Genomic DNA, 20,516 nt, shown 5'->3' on the forward strand with positions numbered 1-20,516 from the left:
ACATGGAGACAGACAGAATGGGAGGGAAATGGGAAAGACATGCAGAGAGACACATGGAGACGGAGACACAGACAGAAACAGAGACAGAGACAGGAATGAGTCAGTCTTCCCTGCTCCTCCTAACCTTCCAGCCTTGCTCTCAGCTGGGTTACATTCCTGTCCGGTCTTGCTGTTTCTCATCTTTACCTCTCAGCCCGTGTGGCTGGCTGTGCTGTCCACTGTCGCTGTTAATGCATGCGCTTTGAAGAGCTAAAAGTCCATCCACAGTCAGAGACCAAACGCTGCTGAAATATATCCATGCTACGATGAAATCATTATTTTCAATTATATATCCAATTCTCTTGTAACTACATTACATTTATTGGGATTTTGCCTTTATCTAGAAAGTGGTTAATGAGTCAGAAATACCAAACATTAGGACAGAGAGGGCTATAAGGGACGCTGCAGCTATATGGTATGTGTTTTAACCTTTAGTCCACCAGGATGCCCCACGACAGCTCATTTGCACTGCTGTAAGCATCCATACCAGTCAGCGAGACATAAATTTCATCCATAAATCTCCGAGTGGACCATCTGCATGCAGCCCAGAATTTATGATGCCAATGCATGCCAAAAAAAAAAACATGTGCGACCTCCAATACTGTATAAACATGACGGCACATATTTGCACATTTACACCAAAAGAAAACAAATGTTTGTTGTTTTTGGGGTGTTTTATAATAGCAAATATAAGCAAAATGTCCAACAGAGCATCTCCGTCACATTTCATCCTTTCTCGCTCTTCCTGTGTTTCTCAGGTTCAATCTCTATAAAACTGAAAATCTTTAAGTTTTGGACTGTTAGTAAGAAAAAACTATACGTCAACTTCCATTCTGAGAAATTACTGCAAGTATGTTTCCTTTAGTTTCTGATATTCTACAGCTCGAATGATTAATCCAAAAAAATATTCAGTAGATTGATCAGTAATGAAAGTAATCCCAGCCTTGCTATGAACACCCATTCAGTCCTGCAAACTGAGTTTCTGATTTGACTTTAACGTCTCTGTTGACCACAGTTGTCTGTGCAATAATTTAAATGAAATAAGGGATGCGATCCAACTTTTCAAATGCACTCACATTCAGTTCCACCTCTAACTGATGCGGTTAAATCGGGGGTTTGTCCACAATGTTCTGATCTCTAGAAGCCACTGTACTAACTGCACTAAGTCCCGATTTTCAAACTCAAGCTCCATCAAGCCCTGCTATAAATGGATTTAAGATGCTGTCCTAGCGTATCAAGTGTTACCACAACTTAAAGGAATGATGGGTAAAATCTATTTTAAACCTATATGAAAACTGGATGGCTTCTTCGTCTCTTCCTTCTTTTCCTTTTTCACCACATCTCCCTGCTCTTGTTCTGACTGTTTATTATTACTCTCCAGTAACAACAAGCCTGACCTTTAAAGCCTCGCTGGGTATTAAAAGTGGGACCACTTCTAATATTTTGCTCTGGAGCAAAAAGAAAGCCACATTAAACACAGACCCGTATTAAATGTTTGCCGTGTTTGTTTTAAGAGGCCTTGTGATGATTTGGTTGTCTTCCAGGGTTTAGTCACAGCAATTACCGTAAAACCTCAAACATTAGCTGTGGTTGTTGAGACGTACAGTCATAATAAAAAGGCATGATCGCTTAATCTGGTAGGATCACAGCAGTGGCTGAAAAGGAATCAGAGGGCATTTCTGATGTTTGGTTTTTCATGTCTATGAGAAAGTTATTCTGCGATTTCTTAAGACCGCAAAATAAAAGTCTTGTTACCTTATAAATTTGAACATCCAGCATTTCTTTCATGATCACAGAAAATCACAATTGTAAGTCAGCCTTAGCTGTCTTCCAGTTTACATTTTGCTTCTGTTTAAAGCCCTTTTATTGTCACTATTCCAGCTGCTACGACTTCTTATTTTTGTACTCGATTCATTAGTTAAGTCAGTAAAATGTCAATCAACAACTGAAATGTACATTCTAAGTTCTGAGAAGCCCAGTACTTCAAATACTTGATCAAATATTTAATTTATCAGAAAACCAGAACAGAGGAATGGTTTTCTGTTCCGTCTACACTTACGTTCTATTCTTTTAAATTTACATATAAAGCAACCTACGTAAAGTCATGTCTGGTTACCTGGATAGAAAATACAACTGCAATTTGCAACGTGTCAAAATGACCATGCAGCGGATCAAATATTTGTTCAACTTGACGTTAGAAACCTTTGAAGAATCTGAAAAGACCTTTAAACATGATGAAGTGCTGCTTGCAAACCCTCTGGGATTTTTGAAGATTGATAGGCATTTATTTTTCTCTGCAGCTGCCATAGTAACACATGAGGGGCCCAAACTGGGGCTATGTGCTAATAGGAACAGACAAAAAAGGTAAGTGTGTTGGAGCTGTACTGTGGCCAGAAAACTTCCATCATGTCCTTGACTGAGGGAAAAAAAACTGGATCAGTAACAATCTGTCTTTCTAAGAAGTCCTTGACCAAGACAATGAACTCCCAGTTGCTCCAGTGGAGCAGCACAGTAAAAAACAGTATTTACACTGGGCAGTTACCAGGATGTGAATTAGTTAAAGAAACTGAGAGTGAAGCATGCTCAAACAAATTCTCTTTCAAAAATAATTCACTGCATGAAATTATTGTGACATCTCCCTGCTTATGTTTTTTCCTGCGGTAGGTAAATTGAGTCAAAACTGAGTCAGACAAGCTGAAGATGCCATGAATTTAAGTGTAATGCCCTTCTTTTTTTTCCCTAATACCAGTCAGGAAAAATGGAACAAAGATTGAAACGATTCCCTGGAACCATGCAACACCGGAATAGGCGGAGAGGACCGCAAGCAAAAGGGCAATGTATGCAAAACCTCAAGGCACCGCGCCAACTCATAGTTTTGAGATAAAGTCATGGTACAGTAAACAGTGTAATGGGAACAATATTGTAAGCCATGAGGGCATGCAGGAGTGGTACGGGGGAGGCATAAATCCATCTGAGAGCCAGCTGGGCGTTTCATGTCAAAGAGGTGCGAGCGGAGATTAATCCTGTCTCTTGTTATAAACCGTCAAAAACACGAAACAAAAAAATCCCTTCAGATGACAAGCAGCTGCACTCTCTGAAGATTTGGAGGCTCCAGGAAGTGAACGGTACATTCAGACATGGCAAGAAATGCAGTTGCCATGGTAGAGAGGAGTTTAATTTGTGTATATCAAGCTGTGTCCTCTGTGTTTTGGCTTAAGGTTTATAGTCCGAAGTGTCTTTGGAAGATACATGATCCCTCCCTAAAAGACATAAAACTAACAACCCCTGCTGGAATCCACAAAACATCCCAAATGTTTCATTATGTCACTATTCAGAGCCTAGAGAGTTGTTACTTTAGGGGAAAAATCTCCAGTTTACTTTCCTTTTTTTGTTGTTTGTCACCTTTGAGAACATCTCGACCCACTTCTATCTCTGAGCTATCCATGCTTCTGTCTGTTTTTCATTCCTTTCCCTGTAAGGCAGGACAGATCTGAAGAGGAGCTCGATGGGTGGCAGGTTGTACTAACACTGCAGGGTTAAGAGTTCGCTTTTCACTGGGGTCAAAAATGTGTGGACTCCTGGCACTCCCAGGCAATTCTGGAAGTCAAGCAAACGCCAAATGGCAGATGATGACTTTTAAAAAAAAACAGCAGTCACTGAGGATGTCAGAATAGAGTCTGGCTTATTTCCATTGTTCTTTTTCCATTTATGATGCAGGAAGATGGAGAGACAGCTTGGACCCAGAATGATTTAATCATCCCAAACGTTTGTGATTTTAAGGTGCAATTACATTTTTATAGTTTTTACTGTCTCATAGCACAAACAAAATCATCACAAGATGTCTGCAGGCACCTGTTGTGGATCAGAGGCAGTGACTCAACTATTACTTAACCAACTACTCACATTTCTGGACTCCAGAGTTTAACTTGGTTCAAGTAGTTCTTATGTAGAAGAACTTCTGCTGATCTGTTAACCCTTTGAATCCTTGGCTGTTTTTACACCCTCATGCACACTGTTACGGCACTGCGTAAGGCATGCATTTGATCAGCAAAGACAGGATCGGTTTCAAGTGTCAAAAAAAGTACAGTAGATGCTCTAAAGCACACACTCAAATTAAAATATTTTTGTGGGGCAGTTTTGTATGACCACAGTTTTTGACAAACAACCAACATCTACAAAGAGTCATCCAGCACCTGGTTATACAGCAAACAAGCCACCAACAAATGTCAAAGTAACTACATGTTACTGGAATGAGAACTTACTGCTTTTGTTTGTTTGTACTTTAAAGACTGCCTTCGATGAAAAACAACTTTTTTACCTCATTAACATGTGCACGAGGTTAAAAACTGTAGAAATTAAGTCTGTACACTGGATGAACAGAAGATAAATTGGGGTAATGGATAGAACAAAATAATGACTGTGTGTCTGATCTATCGCAATATTAAAAAAAGGATTTCATTGTATTTGGTTTCGATACAAAAAGTTAAACTAATGGTGAGGGAAAACTGTTTGGATTGTGTTTTCTTTTCATCCCGTTGTGTACATTTGTAGTAAAGATAACAAAGCAGATTGAGGACCATGATTATTCCAAGTCTCTGAATTATGCTTAAGAGAAACTGCTATCACTGGACCCAGTAACTTTCACTGTTTTCACTAAAAACTTTGAGACAAAATGTGTCCAGTGGACTGATAACTTCACTTACCCTCTTTGGTGGTGCCTTGAGTCTTCCGCGGTTCTCCAGAACCAGCCTGGTACTCAGGAGTGACCATGACGAGGTAAGTGGTTTTGGGCCGAAGCTCCTGCAGCACAGTTGTCGTCTCTGCACCCCCTGTGGTCGTCTCCATCCATGTGGTCTCAGCAACTGAAGCTGGTTTGTAGGTCAGTCTGTAGCGAGTGACGTCTCCTGGAGCAGGCGTCCATGACACTCTGAAGCTGTTCGTTGTCTCTTCAGATACTCTTAAGTTGCCCACAGAGCCTGGTTCTGCAAAACATGTGTGAGTTAGGGTTTTATAACTAACATTTATCTGCCCACAGTTATGTCTGCAAAAAAAATGAATAAATGAAGGTAAACATCATAAGTGTACATCATTACCTTCTAAAGTGGTCTCATAGCCGGTTAAAGGCAAGCTTTCCCCTTTTTCATAATTAGCATAAACGTTGACTTCATAGCGGGTGAGAGGGGTGAGGTAGGGGAGGACGGTCGTGAGGGTGTTCCCGGGCACAGACACGGACATGTAATTGGCATCAGAGTCATCTGCTGGCCTGAACTGGACATAGAAGGACTCAACGTTGCTGGCATCTATCTCCCATGAAGTTTTGAAGCTTCTGGGGAAGATTTCTGAGAAGGACAGGGACCTCGGTGGGACCAGCTCTGGAGATAAAAGAAAAATAAAAAGTTAGGATTTTTTATAGGCTGCACCAACAGATACTTTACATAAAACATGTGTTCATCAGAGTAAGGAGGAGAAGCACTGACAGTGTAGACGTTTAAAATCAAAGTACACCGCCTTGAAAATCCTCTGAGAAGAAGAATGCTTCAGATAAAAACAAATATTCATACTGAATCTAATCATTTATTTTTGCTCATTTACCATTATGCTTTTACAAGAGACTAGGTGAGACGAGTTAAGACTCATTGTTAAGAAAAACAAGATATTAGACAATAGATTTAACTTTCCTGAGCTTTACTTTTGAGGATACAATAGTAAGGCCCCTGACCTCTTCCAACCGATATCAAAGAGATTGGTGTGAAATTAAGCACCAGTCATGTATGATACACAAATGGATGAACACCAATCAGCAGGACAAAATAACGTCAGTAACAAACATTCAACAAAAATTTCCAAATAACAGTTAAATATAATAAAACTGCATCTTTGTACGAGCTGTTTCCATGTTCCCAAACGCAAAAAAACAAAAAAAACATGAGGATTTCATCAATATGGCTCATAGTTTGTGACTTTCCAGCAACATTGCGAAGTAAGCAGTCAGAAGGGAAAATAGTTTTTAGTGACAACAGTAACAACATGGAAATATACAGCAGTGAAGCGATTTCATTTGTTCAAGGAAACTGTCCAGAGCTTGACAGAGGACTTAGTGGAAGCACTGAGTTCTTCCACATTAAGAAGCCACAGCAGCTCAGCTCTGCTGCATTTCTGCACTGGACTGAGGTCCTGTGCTGCTGGAAGGTTTTTGAATTTTTCCTTTACAATAAAATGTCCTTGTAACTGTTGAATTCTTCCAGGAGACCAACATTTTCTGCAGGAGCGATTTGATGCAGCTATGGTCAGCCGTGTTTTGTAAGTTTTGAAAAAGTCTTGATTTACCCAGAATGCAGGGCAAGTAGTTGTACTTAAGGACTAGGCTGTAGTTTCTTCATGCAAGCATCTTTTTTGTTTGTTTAACTTGTTTGTTTTTCTGAGGTTTTACTTTCTTTTGACAACTACTACTGTGAATGGCGATTTGTGTTTGGACATAAGACAGTGACCTCCAGCACTTCATTTTTAGGAAACACTGATGAAAGAAGTCAGTGGATGTTGTGGAACAGAGGCAAGTCTGAACGTGGCTGACTTGGGCTCTCAACTGTGTTTTTCATATCTATAAAATGTGAAACAGGGCACGGTGCAGTTGTAAGCAGAAAGCAGTGTCCCTGGCATATACAGTACTTTTTTGCTCCACTGTGTAGTGTTTGAGGGCTCTATATGGTAGAAAGACAGACGTCTATGTGAAGTCTGACTGTTCAACTGAATCCACAGTCACAATGTGAAACAGTGACCTGCTAAATTTGTTGTATTCCCACAATTTGAGGTTAGAACCAACACAAGTCTGACTAATTTATTCATTTAAGTCTGGTTTTAAGTCACACACAATGAGCATATTGCTTTCAACAGCTGGCTAACAGGCTGAAACTTGCATCATCAATCTGCTTTTCCTTCCTCATGGAAAACATAAAACAGTCCTACAACTGACATTTCTGAAAGTCTTTTAAGCTATACTCCATGGCTGTTACCCACAGAACATTAAAGGCAGATGGCAAAAAAATACAGATCACAAACCGTGAAGCTTGCTGAAAAAAGGTGGCTTTGCACAGTAGAAAAAAACAGCCCTGACTTTCTTGCAGTCAGTAGGAAATGAAGGTGGAAGGGGGCCGACCTACACGCCATTTAACAAAGATGTACAATCCACAACCCATCTGACAGCTCGATCATTCAAACACCATCCGGAGGGCGGCTGCTGTGAAACAGCCCACTGTGACAGCTCTTTGAACCATTATGTTGACTGGAAGCTGTGACTGTGCTGTTCACTCGGGATCCTGCACACTCCTCTTTGTTGACATAAAGTCATTATTATATAAGAATTATATAATCGACAATCAAAGCTGGTGTGAGTCACATTTAACACTGGCAGACCTGGAAGCTGTTTTTGGCAAAATACTACGCAATTATTATTTGTCTTTTTAAGTGGCTGAAACAGCAAGTAGCTCTTCTTGCTCGTTTACACTGGGCTACCAGATGTTTGGAAGTGGCTGATGATTTCAGCACAAAGACCTGATTTCAAAGTTGAGTTTTGTTTACGAACACGTGACAGGCAGCACACCTGACAGTCTGTATTATCCTGATGTGGTAATACTGAGTCATCTGGTGCTGCGGCTACGTTTCAACAAATGCAAACACATCTCTGCAACCACTATTTGACCCAGTTCTACTATTTCCACATGCAGGAACTCTCCCTGCCCTTGAAAGATCAAAAGGTGGACATATGTTTTACACATTGAAGCAAAAAGAGGGTTTAGCTGAAAAAGACACGCTTGGAAAAGTGACATGAAAGTAATTGTGTGCATATGGGCGACTGATGGTACTATTGTGTACTTTTCTCCACCGTGAAGGGTTGCAGAGTTACATCTGACTGCTGCAGCAATTTATTGTGAAAACGTTGTTTTGCTTAGGACAAGTGTTTCAAACAATACTAGTTAACGGGTAGTTTTTACAGCATTGTGTAAATAAAAAAGCTTAACGAGTAGTAAATAATGTGCTGAGTCCACAGTGTGATTAAAAGCATTATCATTGCTCATAGCACAGTGAACAAATGAACAAAAGCAGCTTCAGACAACCATGTTTGATTACATTATGCTGAGAAGGCTGTAGTTTGGACTGGAAAAAGTTGGAAAAACGAACAACATATGCGGAACTAAAGGAAAGTAAATCAGCGATAAATCTCCAAAATTAAGCCCAGACTGGAGACCAACAAGCCCCAGAACTTGTTTTGCTGTTTTTCAATGCTGTATATTTTTATTATATGGACACTGTAGCAGGTTCAGATAAAGAAGCTGACTTGTTTAACAAAGGAGAATCTTTTCATAGTCCATTAAATTCTTCAGCAAAATATAACAGAATTAAAACTAATGACTGACTGCACCCTGTCTGGTGGTTGGTATGAGTGTGATTCTGTTATATTGTCTTGTGCCAGCAATGAAATAAAGCTTGTATATGAGTCACTGGCATGACGCTTTGCAAGCCACCTCCACTACTAAACAATTGATAAACAAAAAACAGCTCCCAATCATCTTGCCAACAACTGATGAACTACTGTATCACTGCAGATCCGCAACTGTCTGAACTGCAAAGTGAAGCCACTGCCCTTAGATTTATCCAGTGCAATAAATCTGAATGCAAAGTATTTCCTGCCACAACTGATTCAAATTAAGCGTTTGATGTTGCCATTCTACTTGCAGTCATGATGCTCGTGCTTCAACTAAATAAGTACATTAAGAAATCTTTACGACTGCCTACTACAGAATGTTTCCTGAAGCAGAACTGAAATTAGTTTGGGAAAAAAGTCTAAGGACTACCAAACGATAAACAAAAGTAGATTGTTCAAAAGAAGCCAAATAAAGCACAGTGTCATCCATATAAAGAATTAAAGAAATGCTACTTACGTCTCTTGCGGAGTTCCTGCTCAATCCTCAGGCAGATGGATTGTGTAAGCTCTTTGGAAATTCTCTGGAAGGCGTCAAAGTCTTCAACAGTGTACACATGGGTCTGTGAAGGTGCACTGGCAATGGCCTCAAGCTCACTTCGTACAGCATCCTTGACGCCCACAGCAAAGATCTCCACATCAGCGTTCCTCAGCTTGGTGGCCGGATCCTGGAAAGCGTCGGACGACTTTCCGTCAGTGATGAGGATGGTGACACGGGGAACGTCGGAACGTGCCCCTTTGCTAGTCTGGAAGATCCTCTCCCTCACGTATGTCATGGCCCTGCCGGTGTTGGTGGAGCCGCCACGATATGGGAAAGTCCTCACAGCCTTGACCACAGCGTTCAGATCGTGGTGAGTGTTAAGGTAGAACTCAGTGTGAGGGTCCCTGCTGTACTGGACCAAACTGATCTGAACCTTATTCGGCCCAATGTCAAAGGTGTTCACCAACACCTCGAGGAAAGCTCTCACTTTAGCAAAGTTGGACAAACCAATGCTGTAGGATCCATCAACCAGGAGGACGACATCAGCCTTCACATCCACGCCAAGGGAGCACTCTAAATGAGAAAAATGCACAAAATAAAGTTAGAATTGCTTTGTTGAAGGAACACTAAATTCTATCTAAAGCTGAAGAAAAACCCAGCAAATTGTACTAAAAGCTCAAAATGAACCTGTAAGGACACTTGTAGCCTCTGTTTTGTACCCACCCAGTGAGACTTGAACTGGCTCCGTCTTCTGCATGATTGTGACAGGCTCACTGGACGCCAGCTCCCTCAGGGCGAACAGATTGATCTGGTACTCTGTGTCTGGAGAAAGTTCTCTGGCCACCACTGAGGTCTGACCTTGACCCACGTATAGATCCTGCTGCTTACTGCCGGTCATCATGGGGATCATTTGAATTCTGTATCTGGAAACGTATCCCATAGAAGCGTCCCAAATCAGTCGCATGGACTTGGAGGCCACCTCCACGACTCGGAGGTTAGAGGCTGGCTCAATGGCTGCAAAAGTCAGAGTCAGAGCAGTTTTCAAATAAATGTAATACTCCTCCAAACTTAAAAAACATTATTCTAGAGGCAGGAGACAGTTAGCATAAAGAGTAGGAACAGATTTACTGGTTATACGAAGCATACAATATGTTAAGTCATGAGCCCTTTTTATGCTTAGCAAAGCTCTAAACTGTATATAAAGATGGAGGCAGAGTTTGGTATTTGGACGTCACCATCTTGGTCTTTAGAAACCTTACATCACAAGCGAGGGGATCTGACTCGAGAACTGGAGGAGGGTACGAACACCCATACAGTAATGAACTGTCAATCAGGTGGTAGCCCCGCCCTAAAGAATACCTTGCTTTATTGTCTGTTTTCCTCTAAATGGGACCATAATTTGTAAAATGAACAGACTGTTGTACGGAATGAGACTTGAAAGTAGAAACTGACATTACGAAAATGTTTACTGACGTAATAAATTACGGGAGAAGCAGCATAATTTTCTCATAGGCTTCTATACAATCCGGTTTCTTTTTGCAACTAGAGGAGTCGCCCCCTTGTGGCTGTTAGAAATAACGCAGATTTAAGGCACTTCTGTGTTGGTCTTACTTTTAGACCCAGAGGTTACTTCCAATTAGATCTAATTAGATTTGTTTCCATAACTGCTTTAAAGAAAGTAAAGTAGGCTGTATAACAGAAATGTTAACAATGGCTCAACAGAGTAGAAGAAGCCAGAAACAAAACCCCCTATTTGCTAAAAAACAAAGAAGAAGAAGAAACAAACTAAAGTCTTCTGTATTTCAGATGGGTGTTGGCCATAATTCATGCAGCCTCGGAATGAGGGCACATGAGATAAATACTCATTACATCAGAATTCGAAAAAGGTGTTTCCATCCCAATTAACTTTTTTTTTTTTTTTTTTTCATTAAAGGCCAACTTAAGTGATTAGAAATTTGGGGGAAATTTGAAAATTTTTCTTTAAATTTCGTAATACAATACATTATGGAAATATCATCAATGTACAACTGCTCTTTGAAAGTCATGTGAACAGGGACCATGGACGACAGGATGGCAAAGGAAATGTAAACTTTTGCACTTTAACACACACTTCAGCAGCTATAAAAGTAGATTTTTACCCCATCTCACCTTCTTCTCCGCTGACAAGTGAGTTGACTTGATCGTCAACGCCAGCGCACACCTGAGTGATGAGCTCTTTCTGCACATTCTTGATCATGTCGAAGTTAGCAACGGAAAAGACGTGGCTTCTGTGAGGGGTGGAGGCCATCAGCTTCATCTCGTCTTCATCAGCTTGTTGGATACCTAAAACAAATCAAAGCTGTGGTAAATGCACAGTGTATGATTCTTCAAGAAAATGGGGAAATTGCTGTGGTCGACCCTGCCTGCCAAATTTAGGGACATTCACCCATACTGGGCCGAACAGGCGACAGCAGGGAATTAATAGCCATCCTTGTAAAGTCACTGGCATCGTGTGGGGATTACTGTGTCAGAGGTAACGAGTGTATTTGTTCCAGGTCTGTAAATACTGGGTGAAATGAGCAATCTATAACAAAGTTAAGTGAACATTTGTTTTCCACATTAGCATATTAAAAGTTCTCCAGCTTTTTCTATTCCACTTTGGCTGGAAAGTCTGACAACATGGGCAGTAAATATGAAACTGGTTGGACTCCATTTTAAAACTGGAGAGTTTTATAATCCTATATTCCTGTGACACTGTTCAAAGAGCTGTGGTCCTTCACGGATCATAGTTTATTCAAAGTTTAACTCAGAAAGAGGCGTTCTGTGTACTCTCTGATAGACACAGGCAGTAAGTAACAAGTACCTCTATTTCTTTTACACTTTAACTATTTGGCAAATTATTTTGAAAGGGAAAACTTTTTTCGTCTGATAGTTCGAGTCCCTGGTTACCTACTTATTGGTTTCCAGATTCAGATTAGAACTAAGTGTCTTGTTCAATATTGATGGCAACTGTTTACTTTGTAGAATCAGACTAAAAGATTATGAAGCATTACTGATTTATTTATTTATTTTTCTTTGCCTGATTTTTTCTTTCTGTCCTCATTTCCTTAGTGTTATCTATTTCGTCCCTTTCTTTTTTCATTGTTTGGATTTTAGTGCTGATACTCGTTTGAAGTTTAACTGTAGCACTTTTATTGATTCTAAACAATACAATACAACTAAGATCATACATTAAATAAAACCAGCCAGCAGCATGTAAAATGGGTCGATGTAGCGGCACTGGAGCCAACCACAAATGAAACAGTGACCCGTTAATGCATCAGGACAGTTTTACTAAATAATTTGTTCTTTGCAGGTAGTACTTAAAATTTTGAATACAGTACTATTACTTGTAATAGAATATTGTTTATATGAGATTTCTGCCTTTACTTAAGAAAAAGATTAGAACATTTCCTCGAACAGTGAGTGTTCACCACTGCTTTGTTTTTACAGTAGATCTTGGCTCCTGTGTTGTCCTGTCAGACAGATTGTTGCTCGTCTTGTTTCAGGTACAAAGTGTTTCCATTAACAAGTCACTCATCACTGCAGTCCTGCAAAAAAAACTCAAAACTCAAAACCTCGATGACTTCAATCAAAATGTTGCTTTAAGAGCTGCTGATCGAAAGCCAAGTTCCTGTGCACTTTGAGAAATCCTCTTAAAGCCTGGATGACCTCCAGAAACATGATGGCACCACTAATAAGAGGTTTGACTCAGAAGAAGGGAAATTTTACATTCACAGTGGTTCTTCTGTATGTTATCAGCTTCTCCTGCAAACACTGGAAACATACATATGTCTCACTGAGCAATTTTCTGTCAGTGACCAATTACCACTGACATAAGATGAACTGTTGTCTTATTTAAACACCCGTCCTCTTTAACACCATGGCAACAGCCCACTCCTGTTTCTCCATCTCAGTTTGTGGAAAGTGTGAGTGAAGCCAGAGTGTAAACATACATAAAACTTGCTATCACTCGCTTGTAATGTTAATGATGTAGGAATTTAACCTTGTTCCATCGTTACGCCTTCACAGATTGCTTTTGTTACAAACTACTGTTAAAAGCATTAAATACGAATGGAAAATGTAAGATGTGGAATGTAATAAACTTGTTCTGGCTGCGTACCGAGAACAAAGATCTCCACCCCCCTGCTCCTGAGCTGCTTTGCATAAAGCTCCACTGGATCCTCAGATTTGCCATCTGTGATGATCACCAGCACTTTGGGAAAACCCTCCCTGGCACCGGCAGCCTCAGTGAAAGTATTTTTCAGCAGGTAGTCAAGGGCGTCGCCTGGACCAATGAGAGAGAGAGAGAGAGAGAGAGAGAGAGAGAGAGGTTTTCTTTATGACACAAAGTATGGAATGATACTGAATCTAGATCACACATGCCAATAAACTAAGCAGTCTGATTCACTTAGGTGCTTATCAAAATCAGGTAAGGTGACAAGAAAAACAACAAAGACAATGTCAAACGCCAGAAAAACTAACTTGCTCTGCAATGTTTTGTTTTGTTTCTATGAGGTGCATGAATTCATCATATTTTCTTTGAGGTCTGCATAAACAGTAGGTAGATTGTGGATAATATGCCACAGTTATTGTAACTATCTTCACATAACCTGCTTTATGAGGCCTTCAGAATGATGTGTATGTAATCTACTTGTAAAGCTGACAGTGTTTATTGCTCTTTCAAGAAGTTAGATTGGTTGTAATGTGATTATAATGTTGTTTCTCTACACAATGATGGATGTGGAGGATGATTTAATCCCCTAACATCACACCGATTTGTCCTTCTAATTAACAAGTTAGCCAAATGATCGCTCACCCTTCTTCTGGCAGACAATGATTAAATGATTCTTATTTTAAAAAAATAAAACAATTGTGCTTGTTACTGATATTATTACAAATGTACTTGTAGTGTTTATTTTTCTGTCAGTGAATGCAACACAAGGTTTACACAACTACCAAGAAGTTAAAGTCGATCATTGATTGTTTGCTTGCCCCTTCTTCATGTGAACACAATTAAAGAAATTAGAAAAAAATGTAGAATTACAACAATATTGATGCCATTTATCATGATGAAACGTGATTCAAATCGCAAAAAGTGATACATAATATAGGCTATAGTCAAAGTTACCACAAAAAAGGAAACGCATACAAATAACTGAACAGAACAAAGACCAGATTGGTAAATGAAATGACCCTCTACCTGTCATGCTGTTGCCTCCTTTGTACGGCAGCGAGCCGATGGCCCGCAGCAGCACCGGTCGACTCAGGTGTTCGTTCAGCTTGAACTCAGTTCTGGCGCCGTCGCTGTATTGGACCACACCAACCCGGGTTCCATCCTCGCTAATCTGAAAGGCTCCGGCTGCTGCTGAGATAAAGTTGCGGATGTATCTGAAGTTGGGCCTGCCGACGCTCCAGGAGCCGTCCACCAAAAACACCACATCAGCGACGGTGGTCGCAGAGCATTCTGGGAAAAAAAGTTCAAGAGTGAAAGGAAGTGGAGGAGAGGATGAGAGATAAACTTACACATTCAAAAGCTGAACACTCCAAATAATACAATGTGGTGCATGTTATTTTTAATAGGAAGCAATTTGAAGCCACTTTTAACTTCAGCTAAAGAATGAATTGAGACAAATATTCATTATTAGTCATTTATTTTGTTTGGGAAGTTTTTCTCTACGAATGGATAAAACTGACATATAACCAGTCCATTGCTATCAACTCTCAGCATTGTGCAGGACATGAAACGTGTATGAGGACAGTACATGAGTGCTGCTGAGAGGTCTGTTTTCTAAACATGCTGCGGCTGTTTGTTGGTTGACTATTCTGGACCAGTTTGGTGCTGTGAAACTTCACATAGACATTCATGGTCTCCAGAGGATGAAACTACTGATCTGGTTAAGTTTAGAGGAAACGTTGTAGACTCTTTTTATACCCATGTGAAGTACAAAAACAGCAGAAGTATACAAACTATTGGGTCTTTGTATAATTTAGACAGCAACTATGTTTCTCCCCCCAAAAAATATTGGTAAACCAATTTAGTAGCATAAATAAGTCGTTTGTAGGAAAGAGGGCGTATTTCTTTTTTAAAAACACTGGTCTGCATTTTGGAATTTATTGTAGTTTTAATTGTCTAAACCTGCCCAGATCTTAATGCCTGAACATTTACCCTCTCATTTACTAAAAAGACTAAAAGCTTGGAAGCTTTTTGTTGTTGGACTCTTACAGTGAAAACAGTTTGCAGCACATAATGAAGTATGTACCAATATGAATAACAGACAAGGTAAGAAACTGCTGCATTCTTACTACAAAGTGAGAAACTATTGTTGCTGCGATGTCAGTATCGTAGGATGGAGGTTTGAATCATGAGGCTTTGTGGCTCCAAACAATATATCGCTTCTTAAATTTTTTAACTCTGCCTGTTTAGGACACTAAAGGGTTAACTATATTTCCAAAATGACCAAACCCGTAGTTCTCAGTAACATGACAGGATCAATGATTGTGTAGTTTGGTTTCATGGTCAGATGAGAAGCAGAAAACGTGCCGTATGCGCTCAGTGTTCATGCAGCTTTGATCTCACGTAACATGTTTCAGGTCTGCGTTGCTGCAGATGAAGTTTCTCCAAATCGACTCAGCGTGTTTCAAACTCGTTACTGATTATTTTTGGTTGTTCAGGATTTCATAAAACATCTGCCTGCTATCACTGAGTATTAAATCAAACTGTACTGTTGTAGGTAGAAGTGCAGACCTCTCCTCTCTGCCCTGCTTTCTGGGAGTTTCCTCATGACTTTCCTCTCATGAAAAGAAGGAAAAATCAGCACAAGCTCGTCATCATCTGCAGAACAGGGGCCAGGGCAGCAGCAGCAGCGCTCTTGTAAATCAGTATCTGTAATGGTTTCCACTTCTCTCAGCACTTCGGGGCTGGGCTTCTCTCGGCTTGCTCCCCCAGCTCCAACAGCAGCCTTTGGCCCCACCTACGACCCCCGCACTGAGCATGTGCAGCTTCCTCCATGCTGGCATAATTGGCCGGCAGGGGACCAAAGCGATGACCGAATACTGTAGAGGTTTATAGGGGCCTAATTTTGATTATTGCTATACAATGGGGTGTTGTGTGGAGGAGCCTCCCTTTGCTGCTGAGCTCACGCTGGTGGACGCCGCCCAGAAGAAAACTCGGGAACAAAAAGAGGAGAATTCGAGCAGGAATGGCAGCATCTTGAACGTTTGTGACTCATTATCTGAGGCGGAAGTGAAACCCTCTCGTCAAATTAACGACTCTAATGAGTGAACAAAAGAACTTACTGACTGAATCTGAAGGGTCTGGTTTCTTGGAAGTTCCTCTTGAGCTGCCACTTGACTCAACTGAAAAACAATAAAACAGTCATGTAATTACAAAAGTTAGAGGCAATTCAAATAAGCCATTGTGTTGAACTAATCCTCAGGAGACCCGCTACGTTTATTCTAATGTCACATTAGGAACCATTTTCTGTCAGTAAGTGTCAGTGTTGTGCTTCAGCTAATGGCTGACCTCTAAAACTGGAACAAACTGTGTCTTTTGTTTCCATAGATAAGATTTATTCTCTCATCTGAGGGTTTCTTGAGCAATGTTTCCTACTTGTAGATACAACTGACATACAAATTGAGCTCCCAAGTGGAGAAACGAACAAGTTGATGTCATTGTTTCTGTGAGATTTCCAGGGAATCTCCGGAGCTCAGTGGGCTTCTCAGATCATCAGTGTAGGTGACGGTGCCAAACAGGCGTCCCCACCAAACGGCTGCCATGACATTAGTGAAGACCTCCCTCACCGATGGGAATCTGGGTCAGGATTCCATTTAGTGTGGAGCATTGATCATCTCTTTACAATGAGACGTTCTGCTGGGGAATCTTGGATTCATTACTCTGACACAAATCGGTCATCTAATGATGTTTCAAAGTCCAAGGCCTCCAAACACCCTGGATCCTGATCCAATCGAGCTTCCATGTGAAGCACCTTAACAAGCCTGATACTCAGAGGCCTCACCCAAAGGATCTACAGTCAGCAGACACCACAGGACAGGAGGCATGAGGTGGACCTGTACAATGTCAGGTAAGTGGTTTTAATGTAGCAGCTCGTTAGAGAAATGTCTCATCCAGGCTCTGAATGCTGCCATTTACCAGCCTCGGAGCCACTTCAGCCAAGTGATGGAACAGAAACATAAAATATGGAAGCAGTGAAAGCATCTCGGGAAACAAAATGTTGTCTTTTTTTGGTCTGAAACAGTTACACACACTTGGATGGAAATGCTGACCTGTTGAAGTCTGCAGCAGACAGGTTACATGACGCCAGTTTTCCAGCATGAACAGTGGAACAAGTCACATCCATTTAGGGTGACAGGAATGTCAGGGTAACCATTCCACATGCAACAGGGTCAAACGAATCCATGTCTACTCATGACCCCTAATCAGAGACATTAATGTAGTCAAGTCTTGTTAAAAGTTGAACCACATTGATTTCCGAAGACATTTAAAAGCTGTTCTTGCAGGAAAAAAGAAAAAAAAACTTTTGTGTAACGGAGCTTTCCCTCCTCTCCTCTTCTTTGTCTTGTCACTTGTCATGTTTGGGAGGTGTTTGGTTGCCCATAGGATGGAACCTCTTAATAATTACCCAATCCGTTCCATAGTTCATGAAGATTTCCATCATTTTAAAAAAAAACACCTTTTGAATTCACGGTGTCAAAGTCTTCTTTCTTATGTCTGCTTTCAATCGTCTTGTTTTTGTTTCTGAATTTATTCCCTCAACGATGAAGCCAAAGACTATATCCTCTCTTTCCTAACTATCTAAACACTACTACTGAAGACAGCAGTTGAGAAAACAGCGTCATCATAATGTGCTGGAACTTTTGATGGCATTGCATGATATTCATCAGCAGAATGGAAATCCTCCACAGCTGGATTCAGTCCTGATCGCCTCCTTGTGCTGCAGTAATTACTGAGATGTGTCCAGTCAGGCTTTCAATCTAGCACCGTTCAACTTCTGCAAAGCTGAAAACGATTAAAACTCGTTCTGCATTTCACACTAAACGGACTTTTGTGGTGAGATTTTCAGCTTTTTATTCACCATCAAGAGTGAAATTAGACGGTTAGTTTTAAAGCTCGCTCGATGATAAATCAAAGTAGTTATGATAAAGTACATCATGAGCAGCTACTAAACAGTAGTGAGAGTGTTTGACTAAACAATACTCATGTGAAAACAGAATAATAATAACAATGCAGAGTGGACAATATAATAGAAACACTGCTCTACATTATTTCGCTCCTGTCATTTCGTCCACTCAGTGTTGACTTTAAGACCGAAGCAGGTAACTGACCAGCTGCAGGCAAACTCCACCAGCGTTGGGTTGATTGTCTGGTGCTAATCTACACAAGCACACACACTCAGGGACACGGTGACTCACTTGTGATCTGGCCGGAGATGGGCAGACTCTCCTCTGATCCGGCGTACGCGGCTATCGTTACGACATAATCCACATCTGGACTCAGGTCTGAGATGGAGGTCTTAGTCGCAGATGCAGGCAGAGTAAATTCTTTTGTTGGTTCTCCTACAAGAATGCACAAAGTCAGAGGGAAGCCATTAGGAAACTATTACATTACTTCATTTCTCCAAGAGTCAAAACAGGGATTCAGAAAAACCTGATTCCGACTGTTGACCTGCGGACTGGAATAGCAGCGTAAACACACAACAACACTATGATTCAATTTAATGAAAACTTTCCGCATTACTATAAACCAAAACACATGATTTTAACCCTTTAATACCCTCAAATCTTCCATAAAATGAAGGGCAGTTACTCATTAGAGACGTCATTGTTTCGAATATTAGCGCTAATAGACCTGAAAGAGCTGTTTATTGAGGCACTCGTATGCATTTTGTACATTAAGCAGCCAAACAGATTTATGAAACACTTCAGGGAGCACGTTTATTTTCTTTCTCTCTGAGACATGAAGCTTGATATCGACCTTATGTGTGCGTTAGGAGCAAAGTCAGGCTTAGAACTGGTTAGCTTAGCTTTAAGACTGAAGGAAAGCCCGGCTTTTGTTTAAAAATACACCTGTAAACACCTGTAAAGCTTAAAAATGAATACTTTGTGTGTGTTTTTTGGAATCTGTTGAAAAATAGAAATGCAAGAACAACAATTTTATGTTACAGCTGAAGTTTTATAATTATTAAGTAAAAGGGAATTAGCTTCATGTAACAGTTAGCCCGCTAGTGTAAGGTCGGCATGCAGAAAGTCTTATTAGATGGTATTTAGTACAACTGACACATATGTTGTCTAAGCAGAATATCACAACAATTAACACTTAGTTTTGAAACAAAATAAAGTCATTATGTCAGTTTCTGACCTGTTTCTCTGCCTGTCTTACCGTCCATCTACCACCATCTGAATAAAGAGGGGTTTAAGTATTCTGTAGCATTACTAACTGTACAAAGAGGAAACTCTGTAAATGTCTGATATTAACAAGGTGCTACATTTAATGTCTACTGCTGCAGTCATGGCCGTGTTTCCTCCAGGATGTTTTCCAGCAGCAGGCTCTCCAGGAGCCGTGGCCACATCAACACATGACACCTGACTGCAGGTTTTACTTTTACAACCTATTAATTGAATGTCCAGCTGAAAATGGCTTTTTAAAGGCTGAATGTAAAAATCAAAAGAATAAAACATAAAACAATAAATAATCATTTCTTGATGGGGCTGTAGAATCAGTGGCACAGTTTGCACCCAGGCTCAGAACAATTCATTTTCTGGGTTTTTTATAGAAGAGCTCTGAGGCTCTGTTGGAGGGAAATTGTTCTGAGAGGCTCAGCAGCATCCAGGCTGCAGCTGATCCCCTGATTCAGAACATTCCTACCAGGACAGAGTGCAGTGGCATTATTGATCACTGCTCTTACAATGGAAATACACTGAATTTATCTTTTATTTATTTAACAGAAATATTGACATGTATATTATGCAAAAATAAATAAATAAATAAGAAAGGACAAAAAGCTTCATGGACACTCTCCATTATCAGTGTGGTAGAGCCATGAGTGGAACCGGCTGTTTCTTTCAGCCCATGTAGGGTCCAGCCCTGAGAGCCTGAGCTTCCCTTTAGGTTCTCCTCCTCTACTCTCATCTCTCTCTCCTGCTCCTCCACTCAGCTCTCCTTCACTTTGCTCCACTGCTCCTCCTTGTCTGATGTTACTGGTCCTATACATAAAACATTAACGTTATCTCATTTACACTCACATCACATCTGATTACAGTGTGGACACTACTTTGTACCTGACCATCATCATTTATGAGTCAGTAAAAGGCTAATGCCACCTGGCTAGCGTCATCTTCATCAGGTGTCTTTCTCTTCCTAGAGAAATATGTGAACAAGCTCATCTGAAGATGCAGTCAGCAGATACATCATGGTGTGTAGATGTTAGCTTAATGCTATCAGTTAGTTTACTCACGTTAGCGACACTGAGTTGGCCCCAGGCC

General features: G+C 40.6%; 1 protein-coding gene across 3 annotated transcripts in view; it reads right to left on the reverse strand.

Moving 5' to 3' along the window:
- Positions 1-20,516, reverse strand: part of LOC103366807 (collagen alpha-1(XII) chain-like) — a 154,064-nt gene that overhangs the window by 126,405 nt on the left and 7,143 nt on the right. For all 3 annotated transcript variants that reach the window (XM_008294637.1, XM_008294636.1, XM_008294638.1), the window contains exons 4-12: positions 18,447-18,590; positions 16,314-16,373; positions 14,218-14,481; positions 13,138-13,302; positions 11,145-11,318; positions 9,720-10,010; positions 8,976-9,569; positions 5,133-5,411; positions 4,743-5,021 (exon numbers count right to left, since the gene is read on the reverse strand). In XM_008294637.1, the coding sequence (XP_008292859.1) occupies positions 4,743-5,021; positions 5,133-5,411; positions 8,976-9,569; positions 9,720-10,010; positions 11,145-11,318; positions 13,138-13,302; positions 14,218-14,481; positions 16,314-16,373; positions 18,447-18,590 (2,250 nt within the window). The remainder of the gene's footprint in view (positions 1-4,742; positions 5,022-5,132; positions 5,412-8,975; positions 9,570-9,719; positions 10,011-11,144; positions 11,319-13,137; positions 13,303-14,217; positions 14,482-16,313; positions 16,374-18,446; positions 18,591-20,516) is intronic.

This window comes from Stegastes partitus, unplaced genomic scaffold, assembly GCF_000690725.1.
Source record: "Stegastes partitus isolate 25-593 unplaced genomic scaffold, Stegastes_partitus-1.0.2 Scaffold982, whole genome shotgun sequence".
In the NCBI taxonomy this organism is placed as follows: Eukaryota; Metazoa; Chordata; class Actinopteri; family Pomacentridae; genus Stegastes; species Stegastes partitus.